Source organism: Astyanax mexicanus, chromosome 7 (assembly GCF_023375975.1).
Source record: "Astyanax mexicanus isolate ESR-SI-001 chromosome 7, AstMex3_surface, whole genome shotgun sequence".
Taxonomy (NCBI): domain Eukaryota; kingdom Metazoa; phylum Chordata; class Actinopteri; order Characiformes; family Acestrorhamphidae; genus Astyanax; species Astyanax mexicanus.
Window position 1 is genome coordinate 51117730 of NC_064414.1, and position 25251 is coordinate 51142980.

Consider the following 25251-nt stretch of genomic DNA (forward strand, 5'->3'; position numbering starts at 1 on the left):
GGAGTTTGTAAAACTGGAGTTCTCTTGAGACTCTGCATGGATCATCTTCATACTAGACTACATACGTCTGCTATGTTCTTGCTGGAGTGTGTGTGTGTGTGTGTGTGGGGGGGGGGGTTGTGATGCAGGTCTGATGGATCACAGTATAAACCAATAGAGAGTCGGAATGGTATATGTTTATACTTCTCTACATCCAATCACAATCAGATTCACTCTATCTGGATGGAGAGATTTATCTGGATAGAGGTTTTATTGAACGAGGAGAAGCCGGAATAAAATCGAGCTGAAATGAAATAGGAGAATAAAGAGGCTTTTTTTGTTTGTTTTAAATGTAAGGAGTAGAAAGTTCAGATAAATGTGTGAAAATGTGAAAAAAAAAAAAAAATACTCCAGTAAAGTATAGATAACCAACATTTGCACTTAAATAAGGTAACAAAGTATTTGTACTTAGTTTACTTAGTTACTTACTCTTTTAATATATAGCCATTAAAACCATGTTTTAAATGGTATTTTCTTAACGTTTTGAATATTTTATTTTTTTACTATTAAAAGGCTTTTAAATGATTAATTTAGCTCTTTTTTCATAAAATAATCAAGCTATTTAAATGCGAATTCACTGTCCACCCCTTAAAAAATTAATGTTAACATCACAACCTTTTGGATTAAATTTCTACAAAATATTTGAAATACACTGACATGCCAAAAGTCATGGGATAGCACTATGTACAGTAAACTGACCATATAATGTGTATTTCCACAGAAAACGACTAACAGAGAAGTGACTCTGGCAGAAATCTCATCCATATTTAATGCGGGAGACCCTGCCCACATATCCCACCACATGTCAGTGCTGAGTTTTGTAGCTTCCAGGGGTCATGCCAAAAGTCATGGGACACACCAATAGCAATTCTTTTGGTACGTTAATGTAAAGCATGTTAAAATGAAACCATCGCTTTAACTATTGAAACCCCTCGAAACCCCCCTCAACACCAAAACAGCATGTTGATCCGTGGAAAAGAGGAAAAATGCAGCAGTTTAAAGCCTCGGCCTGTGGTTTTTAGGGGCATTTTGTTTACAACACTTTTATGACAGTGTTCTTCGAGACAATTGAAAGTTCTCGAAGGAACATATTTTGCTCCGTTATGAACCAAAATGAGTGGGTTTGTTCCTTTAGCTCGAAAACAATGATTGCGTAAGCGCTTTAAAAAAAAAACGATGCAATAGAAGAACCACTGTTGCTTCCACAGACGGGAGTATTGGGGCACCTGCTCATTCATAATTCATAAGTTCAGTTCACTTATTTACTCTATGTAACATTTAAGTCTTAAAACTGAGTACTTAAATAAAGTAAATTTGCAGAAAGTTGCAAAACTTTTTTTAAGTAAATTTTACGCATCATTTTTGTCAGTGTAGGGCCTAGCCAACCAGATATAACCTGACCGCCTCACGTTCATCAGTTGACTCAGTCTCTACTTTTCTCCCCTGTTACTAAAATGACATCATAGGAAATCACACTGATCAGCTTCTGCTGTATTTCCTGAAAGTATCTTAGCGTAAAAAGATGACTTTTAAATGGTTGAGTCAGCATCTCTCTCTCTCTCTCTCTGTGCCAGTTATGATAATCTGAACTCATGTGTTTTGGGAAACTGGGTCTATTTTAGTGTGAACATGAATATGCAGAATGGTGATGAGTGTTACGTATCTGTTATGTATGTTGGTGGGTGGTAAGTAGGTGTTGTTACCCATGACAAAGCCTGTACACCTCGTTCTTTTAACCAGTGCTTAGCTGCTTCTAGTAAATCTGGAAGCTTAATAAATTCTGAGAAGTAAAATATAGTCAGTTGAAACATAATACAAAAAAAAATATATATATATATATATATATATATATATAGCTCTGAAAAAAAGAGAGCACTTCAGTTTCTGAATCAGTTTCTCTGATTTTGCTATTTATAGGTTTATATTTGAGTAAAATTAACATTGTTGTTTTATTCTATAAACTACAGACAATATTTCTCCCAAATTACAAATAAAAATATTGTCATTTAGAGCATTTATTTGCAGAAAATGAGAAATGGCTGAAATAACAAAAAAGATGCAGAGCTTTCAGACCTCAAATAATGCAAAGAAAACAAACAAGTTCATATTCATAAAGTTTTAAGAGTTCAGAAATCAATATTTGGTGGAATAATCCTGTTTTTTAATCACAGTTTTCATGCATCTTGGCATCATGTTCTCCTCCACCAGTCTTACACACTACTTTTGGATAACTTCATGCTGCTTTACTCCTGGTTCAAAAATTTAAGCAGTTCAGTTTGGTTTGATGGCTTGTGATCATCCATCTTCCTCTTGATTATATTCCAGAGTTTTTTAATTTGGTAAAACCAAAGAAATTCATAATTTTTAAGTGCTCTCTTATTTTTTTAGAGAAAAAGTGCAGAAAAGAAGAAAATATTGATTTAATAAAGAGGTTTTATTTTTAATTTGGGAGCTTAAAATCTGATATCTGACAAGTTAAGAATTACATTTTCTAAATTTGAATTACCTGAATTCTAAACAGAATATTTACTGGGGTAATTCATATGTTTTAATGTTTGCAATGCTTTTTTATGATTTTTATGAAACTTGAATTAAACATTTCTGTAAAAAAAAAAAACATAAAATACATACAATTTTCAAATATAAAAATCATAAATTCAAATTTATGTTTCGAAACTTACAAATAAGAAACATTCAGTAGATAGCTTTGAATTAATGTATCTACAATTTATGAATGAGAATTGTTTTTAATCTTAAAATATATGGGAATGGTTCAAAACATGAAAAAAACATTAAAATGTATGAATTACCACATTAAATATTTCTTATATTTCTTCCCCTCTGAATTTGAGGTCTAATTAAATATCTTTTTTTTTTTCCAAAAGTTTATAACATCAGATTTTGGTTAAAGATTAAAAATGGAAAAGTCTGAAAAATAAGTAAAAAAAAAATAGATGTCTCAATTTGTATGTTATTAACCCTTTTCAGTATTCATTTTTATTTAATAAAAGTCAGACAGACAGACAGACAGACAGACAGACAGACAGACAGACAGACAGACAGACAGACAGATAGATAGATAGATAGATAGATAGATTGTAAAAAAATCTGTAATGTTCTTGAGGATAAACCTTCTTGCAGACTTTATCTATAATTCTAATTGTTGATTAGCTGTAATAGTTGTTCTAAATCCAGGTATTAATCTACATATTACATTTTTTAAGATACACATATTAGTGCATATAAAAAAATAGAATACCATTGAAAGGCTACTTTATTTTTTACAATTCAGTTAAAATTGTGAAACTCATATTATATAGATGTTTTAAACACAAAGTGAAATATTTTAAGAGTTTATTTATTTTATTGTTGATGATTATGGCTTCCATCTAATAAAAAAAATAAATAAATAAAAAATATATATATAATATTATATAAGATCAATTGGTACTTGGTATTGGGCAGTGTGGGCAGTGTGCCAAGTCCTGCTGGAAAATGAAATCTGCATCTCCATAAAAGATGTCAGCAGAGGTGAAACTATCAAAGGGAAGAATAAAGGGAGATAATAGGATCAGACAACACTGACTTTGGTTCTGAACTGAAGTCATACCAAATTTTCCCTTAGTTTTTTTTTGTAGCCCTGAGACTAAATGCTTAACAGATGTCTCTGAACTGATGGTATGATTAAACTGACTACTTGTTTATACAGAACAGACTGTACATTCTTTGAGTTTTACACATTACATGGACTTTTTAATTCCATAAAAATAGAATATGGCTCCAAAATAGATAGAATTTTTAAGGATCATATTTAAACCCTTTGACTGCATGGTGTTGCCATAAATAAAAAAATGTCAATGAAACTTTTGCAATGTTTTGCCCAACTACAGTAAATAAAAGTTACAAATTAATAATTAAATAACTTTAAAAAGCGTTGCAAATAGAATAGGACTCCCTAGAGCTAATAACAATTGACCTAAAATCTAATAGAAAGTCTTTCTTGGACAGGAGAGACAGTTACTCCAACAAAAGCAGGATAAACTCTTTTTAAATCGCCTTGATTTAAGAAGAAATAATTAATTAGCATATATAATTCAGTTTTCTAAGTGATTAAAATCCAATAATCTCCAATCCAATATTCGGGACAAGTGTTTAAACACCTGATGATTAATCACTAAATAGTAAATATAAGACCCTATTTTAGATATATATGTCTTTTTCTTTGTCTTTATTTTAGTAAAAACACGTCTTGTGCAGCTTGAAACACACAAAAGGCATGAACTAACTCTCTTAATTAATCATGGGTGTGATTAGGTTTTGGGCATAATGTGAAAAATAAACCAATCAGTGTGCCAGTTGTCTTTCTCTTTAAGAGCCACGTGAGCTCTGACTTTGGCGCTTTCAAATCTTGACAGTGTGGCACTTTTAGAGGCTACTGAGCTGCTCGTTCACGCTGTGAAGATACACCAGCAGCTCATTTAAGGAAACAGCAATGCTATTTTATTCTATATTCTGTTCTATGTTGTTGAGGAGTGAAAGTCGCAATTACGTGTAAGAGTGCTGGGACCACCAATAAGAAAATTCTGATTATTGATTGTTGTCAGGGTTTTAATCAGTCAGTGGAGCTCCTGTATTTTCCATCATCAAAATACACAGAAAAATGCCAGAAATGTACCTGAACACACCTCACTTTCCAGACCTCCACGACCATCAGTGTAGATTTAAATAAACTCTATTTAAACACACAAGTCGTGAAAATAGACTGTTGACAGGGTGCAAGATAGCAAAGAGCATTGTGACACACCTTGTGCAGGCTGTTCAATAAGGCCTATATAGTTTAAAGTACCATCTGTCTGAACCTACCTACAGTGGCTTGCAAAAAAAGTATTCATACCCCTTGAACTTTTCCACATTTTATCATCTTACAACCACAAATTTAAATGTTTTTTTTTTTTTTTTTTTTGAGATTTTAAGTGATAGACCAACACAAAGTACTGCATAAGCGTGAAGTGGAAGGAAAATTATACTTTTTTTTTATAAAATAAAAAGCTGGAAAGTGTTCAGCTCCCCCATATCAATATTTAGTAGAGCCATAACTTGCTGCAATTACAACTGTAAATGCTTTGGGGTTTGTCTCTACCAGCTTTGTCTCTAACATCTAGAGACTGTAGAGATTTTTGCTCATTCTTCTTCATGAAGAGCGTCTGTGAACAGCAATTTTCATGTCTTGCCACAGAAGCTCAGTGGTATTTAAGACTGGGTCATTCTAACACATGAATATTCTTTGATCTAAACCATTCCACTGTAGCTTTGGCTGTATGTTTAGGGTCATTGTCTTGCTGGAAGGTCTCAAGTCTTTTGTTGCCTCCAGATAGTGCTGTGCGATATGATGATAAATATCGTCCCTATTGTTCTACAGTAATTTCATTCATTATTAATTATTCATGCAAATATATAAAGTAGGCTACGATAAAATGTGTTGGCATGGTCACTTTGCATAAACTCGGTTTATATAAGTGATAATAAAGTAATCTTCGCAAAAAAAGCTTCATAATGTGGTTTTGCGACATGATGCTGCTTTACATCACACCTTGTGCAGGCTGTTCAATAAGGCCTATAGAGTTTAAATATTGATTTTTGATTGATTAAACTTCTTTATCAACCACATTTATCAATATTTCTACTTTGTAATTGAAATTTGTCCCAATCCACAGTTCTAAACTTCAATCCCAGGACCTCCCCACCACTGCAATCTAAAGGTTCCCTCCTCAAACCACCGCGTAATTATAACACACTAAAGAATGTGCATTAGAAGTGTTAAATCAGAGAAAACACAAGACAGTACAGCTCAGAACCACGGGTTTACATAATAACCCATAATGCCTTTCATTATCCTGAACCACACAATGTCTAGACTGTAAATGAGGCTGGTGCTGACTGCAGCATCTGAAGATTGCCCTATAAAACAGTCATTTTAATTACAGCGCTGTAATTAGTGAACAGTGCAGAGAGTCTGTGCCACAGTTCTGTATATTAACACCATCTTTCATCTGCCTGCCAAACACGCCGAGCACGCGGGATCTGAGACAGCAGGAAGTCCCCCTGAACCTGCCCGGGTTTGGAGGAGTTTATGGCCTTTGCTACCATCTTGTGGTGCTCTGCAGGGACATGCGCTCTGTGGCTAAATATGTGTTTATGATTTCGGAATAAAAATTATAGATCATTTACAGCAAAAGTATAATTTTACTCTTCAGTTCGGGGTTTTGTTCTTTGGTGGGAGATTCTTTGTTTGGACTCTTTGAAGAAGATGAAGTCTTTTGAATGCTCTTACAGAAGCTTACAGGAGCTCAAACACCTGACTTAACCATGAATATTGAGATAATTAAAGGGGAAATTTTGTGTGTTCTTGAGCTTTTCATAGCTGTGCTTACTCAAGAATGCAAGCCTCCATTTATACTCCCCTGCAAAAGTATGGTATTGAAGTGAAGTGTGAGGAAAATCCCTTTATTTCTGCTTTAGACTGAAAATAAAAGATGAATAAAAGAGACGAAAGATCAACTTTTCAGTTTTTATTTGCAGGTATTTACATCTGGATTTAATACACAGTTCAGAAGATTCAGCACCTTCTGTATGGACACATCTATTTTTCTTATTAGCCAAAAGTACTGGAGCAGATAAACCTTTAAAAAAAGCATAAATTAAAGTGATTAAAACATATTATTTATTAATGAACACATCACAGATTAAGCCATGCAAGCTTAAGCCATGACACTCTCTGACAATATATGTTTGTGATCATGAGCAGATCCTTTCTTTCTTCAAGCTTTAGTATTTCCATCACACTGGTAAATGTTCTCTCATCTTTCTCTCATCAGACTATACATCAGACCATAATCAGTCCATAGTACTTCTTAAAAAATCCTGTTCTCATTGGTAAAGCCTCTTTAGTTTTGTTAATGAAGTATTTTGTAAGCAGACGATTCATTACAGAACTCACAATGTTTATGTTATTTAGTACACCAGTGATGACTTTCTTCTTCAGAACATTCCGAACATTCCGATTGTTCTGGCTATGACCAGTAATGGGAATAACGGCGTTAAAATAAACGGCGTTACTAACACCGTTACTTTTTTCAGTAATGAGTAATCTAACTAATTACTCTGACTGTAACTATAATGCCGCTATCATTTTCCACACCCCATTACTGCACGTTACTTTAACCACTTAATAAACTTTTTTTTTTACAAAAGCATACCTGTCAAATCTCCCGTTTCGGTCCGGAAACTACGTATTTTACCTCTCTTTCCCGCCGCCCTCCCGTATTAGTATTTATGACCGTATTAATGAGAGATGATTAAATATCTTAACCAATCATGGTGCCAGTTCAAAGAGAAAGTCCCGCCTTTCAGAAGAAACAGCCAATCAGCTTGCTTGTTTAGCGGAGCGCAGAGGAGGGTCGGTGTGGGAATCATCTAATTGTAGTGTGTAAGTGGTTCACAGGTGGTTATTTTAGATTTCTTGTAAACCTGTCTTAAAATGTAAGGGATACTGAACCTCAGTTGGGTTGGTGGGACGGCTCAAAGCAGGCGGTGAAAAAATTCCCTTATTTTTAAATTCAAAACTTGACAGGTATGCAAAAGTAACACAATAGTTACTTTTACTGGTAACTAGTTACTTTTATAGTGGAGTAACTCAGTTAGTAAATCAGTTACTTTTTTTGGAGAAGTAACTAGTAACTATAATTACTTTTTCAAAGTAACGTGCCAAACACTGGCTATGACCAATATTTGTGCTCTAATAGCTCGGATTGATTTTCCGTCTTCTCTCAGCTTCACCGTTACTTCTTTATTAACCACAGACTCTCCAACTCTCTGGTTTTAATGTTGGTTACTCCTCTATCTATAAATGCAAAATCTGAAAAGGCAAAATCCAAATCTATAACTGTATGCACAAGGATATTTAGCACTGTTTATTGTTAGAATAATTAATGTAACAGGACACACATGAGCAACAAAACACATGACAATCACATGTTCCAATACTTTTGCTCTCTTATCCATATTATGGCAAGAACTACTCAACTAAGTAAAGAGTCAACTCAATTAAAAAAGCTACTTTAAGAAATGAAGGTCTCTCAATCTGAAAAACCCCCAAGAACTTTTAAACTATCCTCAAACACAGTTGTAAAGACCATCAAAAAATATTCCACTTTAAATACATATCATATAATAAGCATTGAGTACCATGATATGTTATATTTTAATATAAGATCTATTATCATTTTTATAACACGAATCTGAATCTGCTTAGTCAGCTCATTTTAGGTAAAAGGACTCTAGCTTCACTCTCGCTTCACCATTCTTTTAATATAATGTCATTAATTAGCTGGTCACTGATGTCTATCAAGTTATCATGATAGATAGATACTTTATTGATCCCCGAGGGGAAATTCTAGACATCCAGCAGTAGGTATAATACACAAAGTTACAAATTGAATACACAAATTTACAAAATAAAATATATATAATATAAAGATAAAGATACATATAAATACAACCAAATAAAAAAATAGAATGTACAATGTAAAAATACAGTCTTTAGTGTGTGTGTAATGTAGAATGGAGGTAGTGCAGTTGAACAATAGACAGTGAACACCAGTTGATGTGCATAAAGTAAGGATAAGGATACTGATGTCAGCCATACAGAAAGTACAAACACAGTTATATAATAACTTAAATTTAGCAGTTCAAAAGATATGTAAACAGTAGATGGATGAACTAGTGAATGAACTACTAGTGCAGAATAGGGTAGAACTATAAAAAAGTGTTATAGCTGAGGGTGTGTCCATGGTATGGCCAGAGTTGCCAGGGTGAAAAAGTGTCACAGAGTCTTTAGTTTGCTGTGCTGAGAGGAGTTGAACAGTCTTATGGCCTGAGGGACAAAAGACTTTCTGAGTCTGTCTGTGGAGCAGGACTGGGACAGCAGTCTGCCGCTGAATGAGCTCCTCTGCCTGGTGATGGTGCTGTGAAGAGGGTGGTGAACATTGTCCATGATGTTCAGCAGCTTGCTGAGGGCTCTCCTCTCTGCCAGTGGTGTTAAGGACTCCAGCTCTAATCCCAGCACAGAACCAGCTTCCCTCACCAGCCTGTCCAGTAGTTCAGCATCCCTCTTGCTGATGCTGCCTCCCCAACACACTACAGCGTAAAAGAGGACGCTGGCTACCACAGACTGGTAGAACATCAGCAGGAGTTTCTGGCAGACGTTGAAAGACCTGAGCCTTCTGAGGAAGTACAGTCTGCTCTGGGCCTTCCTGTAGAGGGAGTCAGACACACATCATAGACACAAAACACAGAAAGCAAACATACAGTATTACATTAGCTAGAACCATGTAGCTGTAAATAACATTTATGTGGTTTAGGATTTATTTGTGAGGGTTCAGGCCACACCACCGGCCACCAGTAGGAGGCTAGAGCAGTGTAGTACTAGATAAGCTGGGAACAGCTCCCAGAACTCAGGGAACAGTTTCCCAGAAGCCTCAGCGCTTATTACTGGTGATCACTGATCAACCACACCTGCAGGGGACCTGTATAAAAGACTTAAACGAACAGAGGCTCAGTGCTGCCCGTTTTTAGAGGGACAGACGGTGAGAAGAAGGTTAAGAGACGAGAAAAAGTGAAAGAAAGCAAGTTGACTGGCTTCCTAACTTAGAGTGCTTTCGCAGCTGCCTCATTTGGTCCGGACTTTCGGACTTTTCAATTTGGTCCGAACCAAAGTAGCAGGTGTGAAAGGGGCCGCGAACCATGGTCCGGACCAAAGGACCAGATTTTGGTCCGACCAAGAGAAGTGGTCTCGGTCCGGATCTTCTGAACCATGGTCCGGTTCTCCTGCAGTGTGAAAGCGCTTTTCTGGATGGTTTGAACTTTCGGACCAATCACAGGAAGCTGAGCAGGCGTTCCTCAGCAACGGCAGCAGAAGAAGAAAAATAACCAACTACTACTGACTGCAGCCTGCGGGACGGCGGAGTTGGACGTCCAGCGCGTCCAGTCCCACCCACTTTGTCCACGCCACACCTCGTCAGTCTCGCAAGCTTGTTGTGTAACACAGTATTTAAGCCGGACGAAGCGGCACATTATATTTAAAGTCCGCTACCTGCCCTGTACATTGTTTACTTCCGTTCAGTGGCGGAGCTAAGACATGATGCTGACAAAGTGGGCGGGACTGGACGCACTGGACGTCCAACTCCGCCTTCCTGCAGGATGCAGTTAGTACCCTCTTAAAATAACCGGAAAAGCAGGAAAAATGAGCCGTGGATACAGTTGCTTCAGGACGAACACGTTCGTTTGGAGAATTTGAACTAATCTAGAGTACTGTACTGAAGTTGCTGCTGCTGCTGGTATAAAAACACAATAGCAGCAGCACTAATATGGAGACGAAATGAATCTGTTTATTCATTTTATCCTTATTCTGGAAAGGCTTCCCGCCGAATGAACCACTTCAAATTCAAAATTCAAAGAGTTTATTGTCATATGTACAGTACAGAAACGGATTTCAGTGTACAATGAAATTCTTTCTTTGCTCTTCGCCAAGAATGCCAAATAGAAGATAGAAAAAGTGCAAAAAAATACAATAAGGTTATAAATATTAAACTAATTGTCAAAGACATAAAAAAATAAAAGTTACTTAAGCAAAGAAATGTATAAAAAAAGTGCAAGTGCGAAATAATGCAGTTATGGACATTAACTATATATATTAAAAAAAGATTAACAGTAAAGTGACGGCTGCAATGTAAACATGTTGAAGTAAAGTGCAGGGTTATTCCTGAGTTGTGTTCAAGAGTCTGATCGCAGGGTTATACCTGAGGTGTCTTTAGAGTCTGAAGGCAGGGTCCTTCCTTAGGTGTGTTCAAGAGTCTGATGGCCGTGGGGAAGAAACTGTTCTTTAACCTGGTGGTCTTGCATTTTACTCTTCTGTACCTCCGGCCTGAGGGCAGAAGTGTGAACAGTCCATGCTGGGGATGGGTGGAGTCTTTGAGGATGGATGCAGCTCTCCTGTGGACTCTGTGGTGGTAGATGCTCTGCAGGGAGGGCAGTGGAGTCCTGATGATCTTCTCGGCCGCTGAATTGTCAACACCCCAACGTCAGACGCATGTCCTTCTAAAACCAATCAGCGTCAGGTTAAGGAAAACAACGCATCGATACGTAAGTGATGATGAAAGGATGTAGGAGTATCACACAAAGGTCTTTGGTGCGCTCCTTAAACTGCAGTGTGAAAACAAAAATAAGCGAACCAAATATATACAATGTAGCACAAACGTGAACCTCGGTTCGGACCACGGTCCGGACTTTCAGTGTGAAAGCACCCTTAGAGGGAACATCATGGTTTAAAGTGAGAGCTGAACAAAGACCTCAGCTAACCCTATTTAAGTTATTAATTTCAGATATATTTAAAAAGTTGTTACTCAAAGCATCACTTTATTAGGGTTATAAAAATAATCAGACATTCATTCAAGTAGTTTAAGAACTAAACTTGATTTATCTGATGCCCAAAAGGGTGTCATAATTATGGTTGTTATGATATACTAGCAAAAGTCTAGTAATAAGACATGCATCTGGATCCAGGTGTTGATGATTCACTATATGAGCTATATATTGCACTATTAAATATATTTTATTTAATTAAAGCACATTATTGCCTTAGTTTGAGGACCTAGTTAAGTGTATCCACAAGCCAAACACACCACTTTCTCCAATGTCAAAAAAAATCCCTATATGGAAAATTAGGAGCAAAACTGACCATTTATGAAGTTAAGATCACCAACATCAATCTGCCATAACATTAAAACCACTGACACATGAAGTAAAAATCATTGATTCAATTGCAACATGTGGTTCCAATTGCACCCTTTGGATGGATGAGATCTAAATTGAGTATTAGACAGAAAGTGAAGAGTTATTTGAGTTGTCTGAGTTATTAAAGTTGATGTAGTTGAAGTAGTTAAGTTTATTAATCTTTATCAGAGGTGGAAAAAGTACTGAAAAATTGTAATTAAGTAAAAGTACCTTTACTTTGCTAAAATTCTTCTCAAGTAAAAGTAAAAAAGTACTCAATTTAAAATTTACTTTGAGTAAAAGTTACATAGTTACTTTTAATTATTTAATGTAAAAAAATACAACAAATCATAAATTAAATTGTTTTTAAAGATTTTTTTTTAAGAACAAGTGGCATTGGTTTCTATGATCCATTTTTTTCTTTACTGTTAAAAACTTATGGTCATATAGGTGACTATAAACTGTATTTTTATAGTTTATAGTTGTACAGTACATTATTATTTTTTAACTTGCCATTGCTGTGCTTTAACTGCTATTTACATGTTTTTATTAACAGTTAAGCAGACTGTTTAATGATAAAAATACTTACACCACATGCTTTCGCAGGTTTAAGGCGCGAGCATCCGTGTGCTGGCGCATCTGCACCAATTTTTTTTTTAATTCAGACGATTTTTTCACCAGCGTTTTATTTTTTACTCAGTAATTTTTCCAATGTAGTGAAGTAAATTATTTGTGTCAAAATGTAGTTGAGTAAAAGTAAAATGAACTATTTTAAAAACTACTTTAAAAATTACAAATTACTCATAAAATCTACTTAATTACAGTAATTTGAGTAAATGTAATTCATTACTTTCCACCTCTGATCTTTATAAACATAAAAAAATACAACCTAGAAACTGTATTAAGACACAAAATCTCTTTTTGAGCAGCACAGCCTGGGCAAGTGAAGACATCTCAGCAGCTGGATGAGCTGGAGTGGTAATAACTGTTTAAAATAAGGGGCTAGTCTGAGGCGGAATACAGGATTAAAGGATTTACAGGATTACTGTGAAGAAACTGATAGTTTCAGGATTATAAAGGTGCTGACGGCTGCAGTTCCTCCAGCCTGAGCATAAAAACAAGAGCCAAAGAACTTCAGTTACCATATTTACTGCACCTCCCATCAGCACAGAGCAGTTAAATACCAAATACAACACGCAGTCTATAGCAACACTGCACGTCATACAGAGACAGAGTGGACAGAGTGGACAGAAATGACAGAAATGACACAGTCGTGACGTTGCTGTTTGCATCAGTGTTTATTTACAGACGTCAGAGTCATTGACTATAAGATGACTACAGTATATACAGAGTCATTTCAGCTATAAATAAACAGTGATATTATGTAGTAATAATAATAATAATAATAAATACTGTGCAATTTCAAACTGTAACAACAGTTCATGCTGTAACTGAGGTATGGTAGCCATGTTCCAGGAGTGAAAAACGACATATATATATAACATATTACATATATTTTACATCTATATATTTAAACTAAAATACAATAAATAAGCGTAATCTATAACAGTTAGACTGAAACAAATATTGATCCAAACATCAAGTGAACAAGTGTAAAATGTGGAAAAAAAAAAAGTATTGGGCCCTATCTAAAGTCCCTATATGGAAAATAAGGAGCAAAACTGACCATTTGTGAAGTCATGATATCCAACATCAATCAGCCATAACATTAAAACCACTGACACGTGAAGTAAATAGCATTGATTCACTTGAAACATCCAGTTCCGACTGCACGAATGGGAAGGAATGGGATCTACATAGATTTTTTTTTATTTTTCAAAATAATTTTATTTCTAATTTTTAATCCCATTTTCTCCCCAGTTTACAAGGCCAATAACCCAACCCATGTGAAGTCAGACTCCACCTCTTTTTAAACTGCTGCTGATGCAGCATTGCTAAGTAGCATCACAGCGCACTCGGAGGAAAGTGCGGCGACTCGGTTTTGATACATCAGCTCACAGACGCAGCCTTGTGCTGATCGACATCACCCTAGGAGTGATGAGGGGAAAGAGCGCCATCTACTGTACCCACCCAGAAAGAGAGCAAGACCAATGGTGCTCTCTCGGGACTCTTGGCAGCTGATGCCAAGTTTATGTAGAGTATTAGACAGAAAATAAAGAGTTATTGGAGTTCATGTGACGTTGAAGCAGTAAAAGTATAACAATGTGATACAACTTGACGAAAGTCAGATTGTGGTAACTACATGGTGCATTAGGCCCATTTGATGTGATCCATAACTTACAGGTCTTAAAGCATTTGGTAAAAACAAGCTATTTCTTTATCTGAGTAAATCTAATCAATAATAGTAATGTGTAATGTGTAAAGTGGTTTTAATGTTATGGCTGATATGAGTGATTTCATACTGGACTGCCTTGTGTAGAGTTTAATAATCTTTGGTTCCTGTTCTTACAGAGCTGGAAAGTCTAAGACGTTCCACTTTGGTTCTAGAACTAGTACTCAGTACAGTACTGAAGTCGTTTTAAAGCTGCTACTTTTGTGCTTTTACTCCAAAAAAACAAAGGTTTTTTAAAGGTAGTCTACTTTTAATTTTACTCTACTTTAGCCCTTGTTTGACTAAAGTAACGATACCTCCTTTTTCACACCTCTCTCTCTTCTTATTCCTTTAGTTATCCTTTAATAATCTCTCTCCAGGGATTTCCAAATAGCATATCTCAGAGCAATATTTAAAGTTTAGATGTTAAAAAGCTTGAGCCGGTCATCTCTTAAAGGCGAACTCGTGGCCGGCGTTGTCGGGCGTGTGGAAGCCGTTGAAGGGGTCAGTGGCTCCATCGTCTCCGACGTCGTGGAACTGGTATTCGTCGCTGTCGCACTCGTTGCTGTCTGTTCCGGGCGGGCACTCTTTGGACTGGCTCTCTGTGCTCTCTGTGCTGTGGCTGGACTCGTGGCTCTCGCTGCTGCTGCTGCTGCTGCTGCTGTTGCTGTGGCTGTTCTCAGAGCTGTCCACCACCACCGCCCTGCTGTCCTCTGTGCTGCTGCTGCTGCTGCTGGGGGTGGGCTTCTCCGTGGACTCGCTGCTCTCTGAGGTCTGGTCCTCTGTCGTGTCTTTGTCCTCCTCGTCTGGTTGGTCGGTCACTTCCTCCGTGTCCTCTTTACTGGCCATTTTGACGTTGATGAGATGAACCCAGTTCTGCAATGAGATGATGATGATGATGCTTAGCATTACTATATAAGGTAATTAGCACAAATATAGTATATAGTCTTTAATTGGACAAAAAAATACTGTATAACTGTCAGTGCTTACCTTGCGCATGTTCTCCTGGCTTCCTTGGCTGTTGTCTGTGGTCATTCCAGGCTCACCTGTACCAAACTGAACCAACATGGAATCTGATCAGAACCAGTAAATTTATACCATTTAACTCTTGTGTGGTGTTCGGGTCTGTGGGACCCGTTTTCATTTTTCATCAAATCATACAAAAAATATATTTTTTCTAACTCAAACTCATTGGCATTGGCTCATTTTTTGTGAAAAACATATATCAAAACACATTTTCAATAAACACACACTGTAAATCCCTCCCCCCCCACACACATATTTATATTGCATACAGTATGTTTGGCCAAGGGATAATAAACATTGCTTCATTTGTAAATTTAAAACTAAACAAATTTTCTACTCATATCTTGAGTTAAATTTATTTTCTTTTACATTTTATTAAAAAATTAAAAAAAAAAAGAGTAGCACTTTTTGAAAGAAATGTAACATAAGAAAGGTAAAGGGCAAATATTAACCATGTAAGCTGTTTATATTGCTTGCAATTTAGGTGAAGCGAGCATGTGTAAAGCATTTTAATGTAGAATTGCTTAATTTTGCTGAATTAAATACAAGTAACAAAGTAAACGAGTAACAAAAATATGAATATATTGCAAATGAAAACCATATTATATATTGCAATATCAATAATCAGTTCAACCCTAATCCTAAAGCAGAATTTCCTGAGCAGTATTAGAGTTAAATAACTTACCCGTTCTTCTAGTGAGTGACTGTGGCTCAGGTCTGAGGTCTGTTAAAGGACAAATGAATAACAATTGGTTTAGAAACAGAATTTATTGTATTCTGGCTTTAATGTTTAGCAGTTAATCATCTCCTTATCTTACCTGCTCATCTGATTTAGACTCATCTGATTCTGAGGACTGAATCAAGAAATGATAAAAAAAAAACATACACAAAACAATAAGCACACTGTAAAAAATATTTTTTTTCTAAAAGTCAAAAGTTGATTCAGCAAAGATACATAAAAGTGTGTGCTATAAAAGAGTAAATATTGTACTTACGATGTTCTCTGAAGTGTTTTCTGGAGAACTCTGTGAAAAAAGAAAAGGTAAAAATAAATAAAAAGTAAATAAAGCATTTAATTTTAAATTCTGTACAAATATACTGTACAGGTGCTAACTAGGCATATCATTGAAAAGTTTTATGATTATGGCTTACAGCCAATGAAAACCCAAAAATCAGTGTCTCAGAAAATTAGAATATTATAAAAGACCAATTGGTTCTTTTGGCAGTGTGTGCCAGTAAGTCCTGCTGGAAAATTAAATCCACATCTCCATAAAAGTTGTCAGTAGCAGAGGGAAGCATGAAGTGCTGTAAGATTTTATGGGAAAACAAAACTGCACTGACTTTAGACTTGATAATAAAACACAGTGGATCAACACCAGCAGATGACATGTCTCTCTAAACCATCACTGATCATCAGTAAATTTTACATTTCATTTGAAGTAAATCAAGGGAGCAAAGTCTGGAGGAAGAGTGGAGAGACACACAGTCCAAACTGCTTGAGGTCTAGAGTGAAGTTTCCACCAATCAGTGATGGTTTGGAGAAACATGTCATCTGCTGGTGTTAAGATACACCTGTATATGGGTGTAAATGCAATGTCTTCCTTATCTAAAGCCATACATATACAGAAATTCTTGTAATGTATTGTAAAGCCATGTATTATACATACATCATGTTCTGATGTGTTGCTCTCTTCAGAAGATTCAGATACAGATGAGGTCTGTAACAAAGTAAAAACATAACAAATATTAATTAATATTAGTCGCATTTCATCATACAAACATAATAAATGCTAAAAAAATATGAATTTAGATAAGAAATGATGTGATTTACTTACAGAATTGGATGCGTGGTCTATGATCTCCATGGAAACCTTGTGAAGGATCTGCCCAAAGCAATGGAAAACATGATTTTAATTCACTTTTAATTCACACTTTCTGGAAATTAACAATTTCCTGAACCCATTAGGTCTAATATTTATAATGAGTCCACTTTATAATCACTTTCAAACAAGACAAAAACTGATTAAGCATCAGAATTAATATTTGAGTTGACTTATTTTCTATACAGTACTACTAAAATGTTTTTTTATTTATTTGTTAGGATAGATAACCCCCTATTCTACAAAGTAGAGTGTAATATATAATATATATATATATATATGAAAGTGTCCAGTACTCACAGGGTTAGCAGCGGTGGCTCCCAGCAGGCAGAGAATTACAACAGTGAGCTTCATCCTGCAGAACACACAGATCAACCACACTGAAACACACTGATCCAACATTTAACACTGAATCAAAGCTTATACTCAAACCATGTCATACACAGCCTAAAATAAATCATCCACTGCGGTCCACCCCTGCACAGCGCACTGGTTTATTTTAAACTTTCATATACTGTAATTATAAAAACATGCAGCGGAAACAGCCCTTATATTACATATTACATTACATACAAACAGCAGGACTGTATACAACTAAAAAAAATAAGACATCACTTCAGTTTCTGAATCAGTTTCTCTGATTTTGCTATTTATATGTTTATGTTTGAGTAAAATTAATATTATTGTTTTGTTCTATAAACTACAGACAACATTTCTCCCAAATTCCAAATAAAAATATTGTCATTTAGAGCATTTATTTGCAGAAAATGAGAAATGGCTGAAATAACAAAAAAGATTCCGAGCTTTCAGACCTCAAATAATGCAAAGAAAATAAGTTCATATTCATAAAGCTTAATGAGTTTTTTTTAATTACATTTTTCATGCATCTTGGCATCATGTTCTCCTCCACCAGTCTTACACACTGCTTTTGGATAACTTTATGCTGCTTTACTCCTGGTTCAAAATTTGAAGCAGTTCTGTTTGGTGGTTTGATGGCTTGTGATCATCCATCTTCCTCTTGATTATATTCCAGAGGTTTTCAATTTTGTAAAATCAAAGAAACTCATCATTTTAGGTGGTCTCTTATTTTTTTCCAGAGCTGTAGTATTACCACTGGCAAGATTCCTTTAAAGGGCTTAATTGCAACAGTACCACAAAGAAATAAGAAGGTGATGTTATCTAAATACCGAACCTTTTAATGAAAGAGTCATATTTTGAAGCATTTCTATTGGTCTAGTCTTAAACAGACCAAAATACTCTGTGAAGAAGCTTTTAGATGCTCTTATCTGGGGAGCTGTTTGTTAACTTGTGGTTTCTGAGGCTGGTAACTCTTGATGATCTTATCCTGTACAACAGAGGAAACTCTTGCGGACGTCGCCCGGCGGCTTCCTACGGTGCTTCGGCATCGCAGGGACCCCGGCACCGTCATCCTGCATGTGGGTACCAACGACACGTCCGCCCGGCGCAGTGAGGTCCTGAAGGAGCACTTTCGCACTCTTCTCGATACCGCTCACAGACTGACCCGCGCCCGCCTCCTCATCTCTGGTCCGATGCCCACCTACCACCGCGGGAGCCAGCCGTTCAGCCGCCTCTACGCTCTCCACTGCTGGCTGCGGGACTGGTGCTCTGCTAGTGGAGTTGGCTACGTGGACAACTGGGAGAGTTTTCGGGAACGTCCAGCCCTCTTCCACCGAGACGGGCTTCACCCCAGCCGCCTGGGATCCACCGTCCTCTCTGGTAACATTGAGGCGGTGCTACGCCGGGACTGACTGGCTCTAACCAGTCATACCGGCCAGGTTAGTGGTCTAAGTAATGGGCAGTTTAGTAATATACATTGTTCTAATGAGTTATCTTGCCACTTTCCTGTGCATAAGGCTGTGAGTTTTAATTATGTGCCTTTTTCAGATACAAGTGCATTTTTACCTTGTAGGATTGAGACTGTGTCTGTCCCCCGTGTCGCTTGAAACCGAAAAACTCAGAAAATCTGTTTTAATAATCTTATTAAAATTAAAACAACAGCATCCGTCTCTCAGAGTACCAGCAGCGTCCGTATGAAACTAGGGCTATTAAATATAAGATTGCTAGCACCAAAATCAGTTATTGTTAATGATATTATTACTGATAATCACCTTAATGCACTATGTCTGTGTGAAACCTGGATTAAACCTGATGAATATATCGCTTTAAATGAGTCTACCCCCCCAGGTTTTAGCTATTTCAGTTACCCACGCAGCTCTGGTCGTGGCGGTGGTGTTGCCACAATCTATGACTCAATGTTAGGTATATCTCAAAACTCACAATTGGATGCTAAGTCGTTTGAAGTTCTTAGTCTTAAAGAAGCAGGCCCGTCTCCTGCTTCCAAAACGCAGCATTCGTTTCTGCTTATAACACTGTATCGTCCTCCTGGACCATACTCAAATTTTATTAGTGAATTTGCTGACTTTCTAGCAGCAGTAATTCTTCTTTCTGATAAGATCATAATTGTTGGAGACTTTAATATCCACTTTGAAAAGGACCAGGATCCACTAAAAATTGCATTTAAATCAGTTTTAGATGCTCTAGGCTTTAAACAAAATGTAATTGGCCCCACTCACCGATGTAGTCATACATTAGACTTAGTTTTGACACTGGGTATTGAGGCTGAGAATATAGTTACTCTTTCTCAACATGACTCAATATCCGATCATTATCTAATTATGTTTGAAATAGTTTTTAATCAAAATATCCTCCTCCCGCCCCGCTATATCAGCAAGCGTAAAATAACAACCGCAATTGCTAATGAATTTGTAAATAAACTCCCCGACTTAATTATCTCCCTTCCGTCCTATGAGCATGATCTCGAGCACAAAACAGAAAATCTACAAACTGTGCTCCGCTCTAACCTTGACCGCGTAGCGCCGACAAAAATAAAACAAATCAGGGATAAAAAGCTAGCACCGTGGTATAATGACCACACACGCACATTAAAACAAACCGCTCGTAACTTTCAACGTAAATGGCGAAACACAAAACTAGAATTTTTCCGGCTAGCATGGCAGCATAGTCTCACAGACTACAAAAAAGCCCTAATTAAAACAAAATCCCAGTATATTTCATCGCTTATTGAGAAAAATAGAGACAATCCTAGATTCCTTTTCACTACTGTGGCTAAACTCACCGGCAGTCAAAAACAAACCAGCTCCGTTATCCCTGTCGACATTAATAGTAATGATTTCATGAAGTTCTTTGATGATAAAATTAATAGCATTAGACAAAAAATTCAGTATCACCCCCAGAATTTACTTATAGATATCGATGAATGCTGCTCCAGCTCTGAGACACACCTAGAGTGTTTCAGCCCGGTTACAGAAAAAGATTTACTTAGTGTAATTAACTCATCAAAATCAACATCATGTATATTAGATCCAGTACCCACACAATTATTTAAACAGGCACTGCCAAAGGTGGGAAAATCATTACTAGAAATAGTAAATTCATCCCTTAGCATGGGCTACGTACCCAATTCTCTTAAATTGGCGGTCATTAAGCCCATTATCAAAAAGCCAAATCTGGACCCCCGCGAGCTTGCTAATTATAGACCAATTTCTAATCTTTCCTTTATAGCCAAAATCCTAGAAAAAATTGTGTTTAACCAGCTGCGCTTGTATCTACAAAGTAATAGTATTCATGAGGTTTTTCAATCTGGATTTAGACAAAACCATAGTACTGAAACAGCTCTACTTAGAGTAACTAATGATTTACTTTCAGCTCTTGATAGGGGCAGTAATGCCATCCTTGTACTGCTAGATCTAAGTGCTGCCTTTGACACCATAGATCACGCTATTCTACTTGATAGGTTAGAAAATCTTATAGGAATTAAAGGATCAGCCCTCACCTGGTTCAGATCTTATCTGAGAGATCGATTCCGGTGTGTTTACTTAAATAACGAATGCTCTTATCAGTCTAGAGTAAAATATGGTGTCCCTCAAGGATCAATACTGGGTCCATTACTCTTTACTCTTTATATGCTACCACTGGGTAAAATTATCCGTAGGCATGGTATTAACTTTCACTGCTATGCTGATGACACGCAACTTTACATATCTGCTAAACCCAACGAGGAGCTCTGCATAAATCAAATAACAGACTGTATTAAAGACATTAAAAATTGGATGACACACAACTTTCTCTTACTTAATTCTGATAAAACTGAGGTCCTTCTATTAGGTCCTAATATTGATAAAAACATAAATGTTAATACTGTAGACATAGACGGTCACCTAATTATACCTGGTAAAACTGTGAGAAACCTTGGGGTCATCTTTGACCCAATTCTTTCGTTTGATGCTCACATATGTAGCATAGTCAAAATTGCATTCTTCCACTTAAGAAATATAGCTAAAATCCGCAGTATACTCTCTCTGGAAGATGCTGAGAAGCTGGTACATGCATTCATAACCTCCAGGCTGGACTACTGCAACGCGTTGTTGGCTGGAAGTCCACATAAATTACTCCATAAACTCCAGCTAGTTCAGAATGCAGCCGCAAGAGTGCTTACCAGAGCTAGAAAGTTCGATCACATTACACCTATTCTTTCATCCCTACATTGGCTACCTGTTAGATTTCGTATAGATTATAAAATACTTCTCCTGACGTATAAATCCCTCAATGGTCTGGCCACGCATTATCTACAGGAACTCCCTACTCCTTACAATCCGCCGCGTTCACTCCGCTCCCAAGACGCTGGCCTGTTATTAGTCCCGCGCATTAGAAAAAACTATGCAGGAGGAAGAGCGTTCTTTTATAAAGCTCCCCAACTTTGGAATAGCCTCCCTATTAATATACGGGACTCAGACACACTCCCAATCTTTAAATCTAGACTCAAAACATTTCTATTTGCTCAAGCTTTTGAGTAATGTCTCATTACAATTTTCTTCCTCTTACAGCTTATCCAGCAAATATAAACCCTGTCCTAATCATCTGCTTTCTCTTTCTCTCCCCATGTCCTGAGCTGCTGCTACCAGTGCCCATCCCACTCCAGCAGAGTTTTATAAAACCATTCTAACCCCTTTTTCTTCCCTCCCCTCTCTGTTCTCTCTCTCTGTCTTTCTCACATGTGCTGAGACGCCTGGCCGGCCGGTCTTCCTGGATGTGTCCGTCTGTGGTTCCAGCTTTCAGGAATCAGCCCTGTCCTTCTACTCATCAGAATTATTTCACAACCCTTCTAACTTCTGCTTTTTTTTTCTTCCTTTCCTTTCTGTTTTCTCTATCTATCTCTTCTACATGTATGGAGATGCCCTGTTCCTGATGTTCCCAGCCTGGCTCTCCACTGCCCGCTGTGTTGTTCTCCGGCTCTGCAACCCTGCACTGATTACCATTAACACACTCAGTATCTGTTTCTGTATTAGCCATAGCTCTATAGTTTGTGCCCATCACATTCTTATATTCATAAATTAGTACCTGTTATATTAGCCATAGTTCACATTAATTCTCTGTACTGTTTTGTTCTGTTATTTGTTTGTTGTTTGTTGTTTGTTTGTACTGAGCGGGTCGACCCAAGTAGGATGGGTTCCTCGGACTGTGTCTTGGTTTCTTCCAAGGTTTCTTCCTCTTAAAGGGAGTTTTTCCTTGCCACTGTGTCACCATAAAATTGGCATCTCTGTGGTGCTGCTCATAAGAGGCGTGGACTTGTTTTACCTGTAAAGCGGCTTTGTGACAACCTTTGTTGTAAAAAGCGCTATATAAATAAAATTGAATTGAATTGAATTGAACTCTTCCTTTCCTGGGGTGGTCCTGATGAGAGCCAGTTTCATCATGATTTCATCATGATGGTCTTTCCACCTTCACTTACGGATTTTTTGTTTTTATTTAGTTGAGTAGTTCTTGATTCTCATAATCTGGATTAGAACATTACTCAAATATTCACTATTCACTGTATACCTGTAACTCTACCTCTTCACTACTTTACAACTGATGCTCTCAAACTGTAGTAATTAGCTCTTGACGGGGCACAGCTGTTAACTGAAAGAGTATATAGATCCAATAGATCTCTTAGATCCATGGACTCGGGTCAGTTAGTTGAATGCAGAGCTCAGTCTAAACCTGAAGAATAATAACTTTAATTATTATGCTGCATATAAATGTAATAGAATACCAGAAAAATATTAAAAATGCCCCAAATGTAGAATTGTTCAAATACAGGTTAAAAACTCTTCTTTTTTGTTCTTTTTATTTTTTATATATTATATTATTTTACTTGATTTGTATTATTATTATTATTGTTATTGTTTGAAATCTTTGTTCTTCTTTTTAATGTATTTTATTTTATATACCGTTTTTATTTTAACAATTGTTTCAATTGTTGATATTTTTATTACTATTATTTTAAATGTCATAATGCTTTTATTACTCATGTAAAGCACTTTGGATTGCCAAGGTATGAAAGGTGCTTTGTAAATAAATTTATAAATAAAAAAAGCCAAAATGTGCAAAGCTGTGATATAAGAAAGAGGTGCTATTTTTCTTTATTAAGGATGTAAAATATAAAACATATTCTGGTTTGTTTAACACACTTTTTTTTTGTTCAGTAAATAATTCCATATTTTTTCTTCTTCACAGTTTGGATGAGTTTAATTTGTATTAATCTACAATACAGAACATAAAAAAATCATTGAAATAATGAAAGAACACTGTATATTCAGTCATAATACAGATAATTATGTAGTAAAGAGATGCTAATCTGAGTTTCTTACCTGTTCTCTGGTGCAGTGTGTCAGTAGTAAATCCCAGTAGCAGTCAGAGTATCTCTGTAAGTCAGTAAGTCAGGCAGACAGACGGTTGGTGTGCGGGTTGTGGTGTCTCTCAGTGAGAGTGTGTGTGGATTAAGTGCTGCTCTGTGGTGGAGGAGTCTCTATTTATCTGTGTTAAGGTGAGAGCATCACTTCCTCCGTGCCAGCTCAGCTTTACCACGACTGCTGTGTGGGCAGGGGCACACACACACTCATACACACACACACACACACTTATACACACACGTACACACATATGTGTGGAATACTGTACACACACTCTACCCCTCCTCTTCCTCTTCTGTAGGTCTATTTTGAGTGGTAAACTATAGGGTGTCTGGGCCGAGCGCACCGAGCATGCTCGTAGTCTCATCCCACACAGGACAGGAAGTGGATAATGAGAGCGTACCAACTCGGGAACACCTCTGCATTTAATTAAGGGCATACTGTATAAACAAACCATAGGCCTACATTACAGGAACGGTCCACTGAAGTCATGGAAACCGGCGACCCAACCATCCACAGCCCGCTACGCCATATTCTGGGGTTTTATTATAAAGGTTATAATTATGAAAACATGTACGAGCTGTAAGCCTTACATAACATACAGCAGCAGCAGCAGGACTAGAGCCCATACAGCAGGATGTAGAGAAACAAGCACTCTATCTATCTATCTGTAGTGGTTACAAGGGATACCGAACTATTTACCTGATATCAATATTAATTTTAATATTAATATTAAAGGTTAATAGGGCGCCAGTAGCGGCTAGCTACAAAATTTATATTTAACCTCAGGGTGAGTTCTTGTCGGTTTCAGAAAGTCTTTGAACCACGGGAGGAACACATTTAAGTCAAGAATTGGCTAAAACAAGTAATGTTTATTTAGAATAAAAGTAATACATGGATATATGCAGAATTAGATAAGGGGCATAATTCAAACAACAATTTGAGAGTGAAATTCAAGCACGCTGATGATAACAGTCTTACAACCAAACCTTCTCATCGCATATATGAATAACTCAAAACACTTTAGACCCAAACAACAGAAATGTATAAGTAGATAAAAATAAACAAATCAATACCCAGTTTAATATACCAAAGGGGAAGTAATTATGATAACCCACTAGGAGATAAACCTAAATATGAATAACTAAACCCACTATAAGAATATTAGGAGATTAAACAAGATTATAAGTGATTATATACTGCTATAAACGAACTAACTACTAAAGAAGCAAAACGCTCTAAATCCAAGCTAATTGAGTTAAACTAGATTACATTAGAACTATGGAGCTGACAGAGATCCCACCATCTCTCAACCGGGAATAACTATAACTGAAAACTTAGCAAGACTCAACCTAACCAGACCAACAGAACG

The 25251-nt window shown here is 36.8% G+C and overlaps 1 protein-coding gene across 1 annotated transcript; it reads right to left on the reverse strand.

Moving 5' to 3' along the window:
- Window positions 1-13147: 13147 nt before the first annotated feature.
- scpp1 (secretory calcium-binding phosphoprotein 1) lies at window positions 13148-24025 on the reverse strand. The gene is made up of 9 exons (XM_049481411.1): window positions 23838-24025; window positions 17407-17461; window positions 17062-17109; window positions 16894-16944; window positions 16222-16251; window positions 16045-16080; window positions 15912-15950; window positions 15191-15256; window positions 13148-15076 (listed from the first exon to the last, which is right to left on the reverse strand). Exons 2-9 carry the CDS (start codon window positions 17458-17460, stop codon window positions 14645-14647), a joined length of 756 nt encoding a protein of 251 aa, XP_049337368.1. The 5' UTR covers window position 17461; window positions 23838-24025; the 3' UTR covers window positions 13148-14644.
- Window positions 24026-25251: the final 1226 nt, after the last annotated feature.

Bases quoted from the DNA above. Each gene is read 5' to 3' on its own strand.
- scpp1 (XM_049481411.1), bottom strand. From the start codon at position 17,460: ATGAAGCTCACTGTTGTAATTCTCTGCCTGCTGGGAGCCACCGCTGCT. The intron at 16,945-17,061 runs GTAAGTAAATCA...ACTTTGTTACAG, and splicing joins TAGACCACGCATCCAATTCT to ACCTCATCTGTATCTGAATC. The intron at 15,257-15,911 runs GTAAGTTATTTA...ATGTTGGTTCAG, and splicing joins GTCACTCACTAGAAGAACGG to TTTGGTACAGGTGAGCCTGG.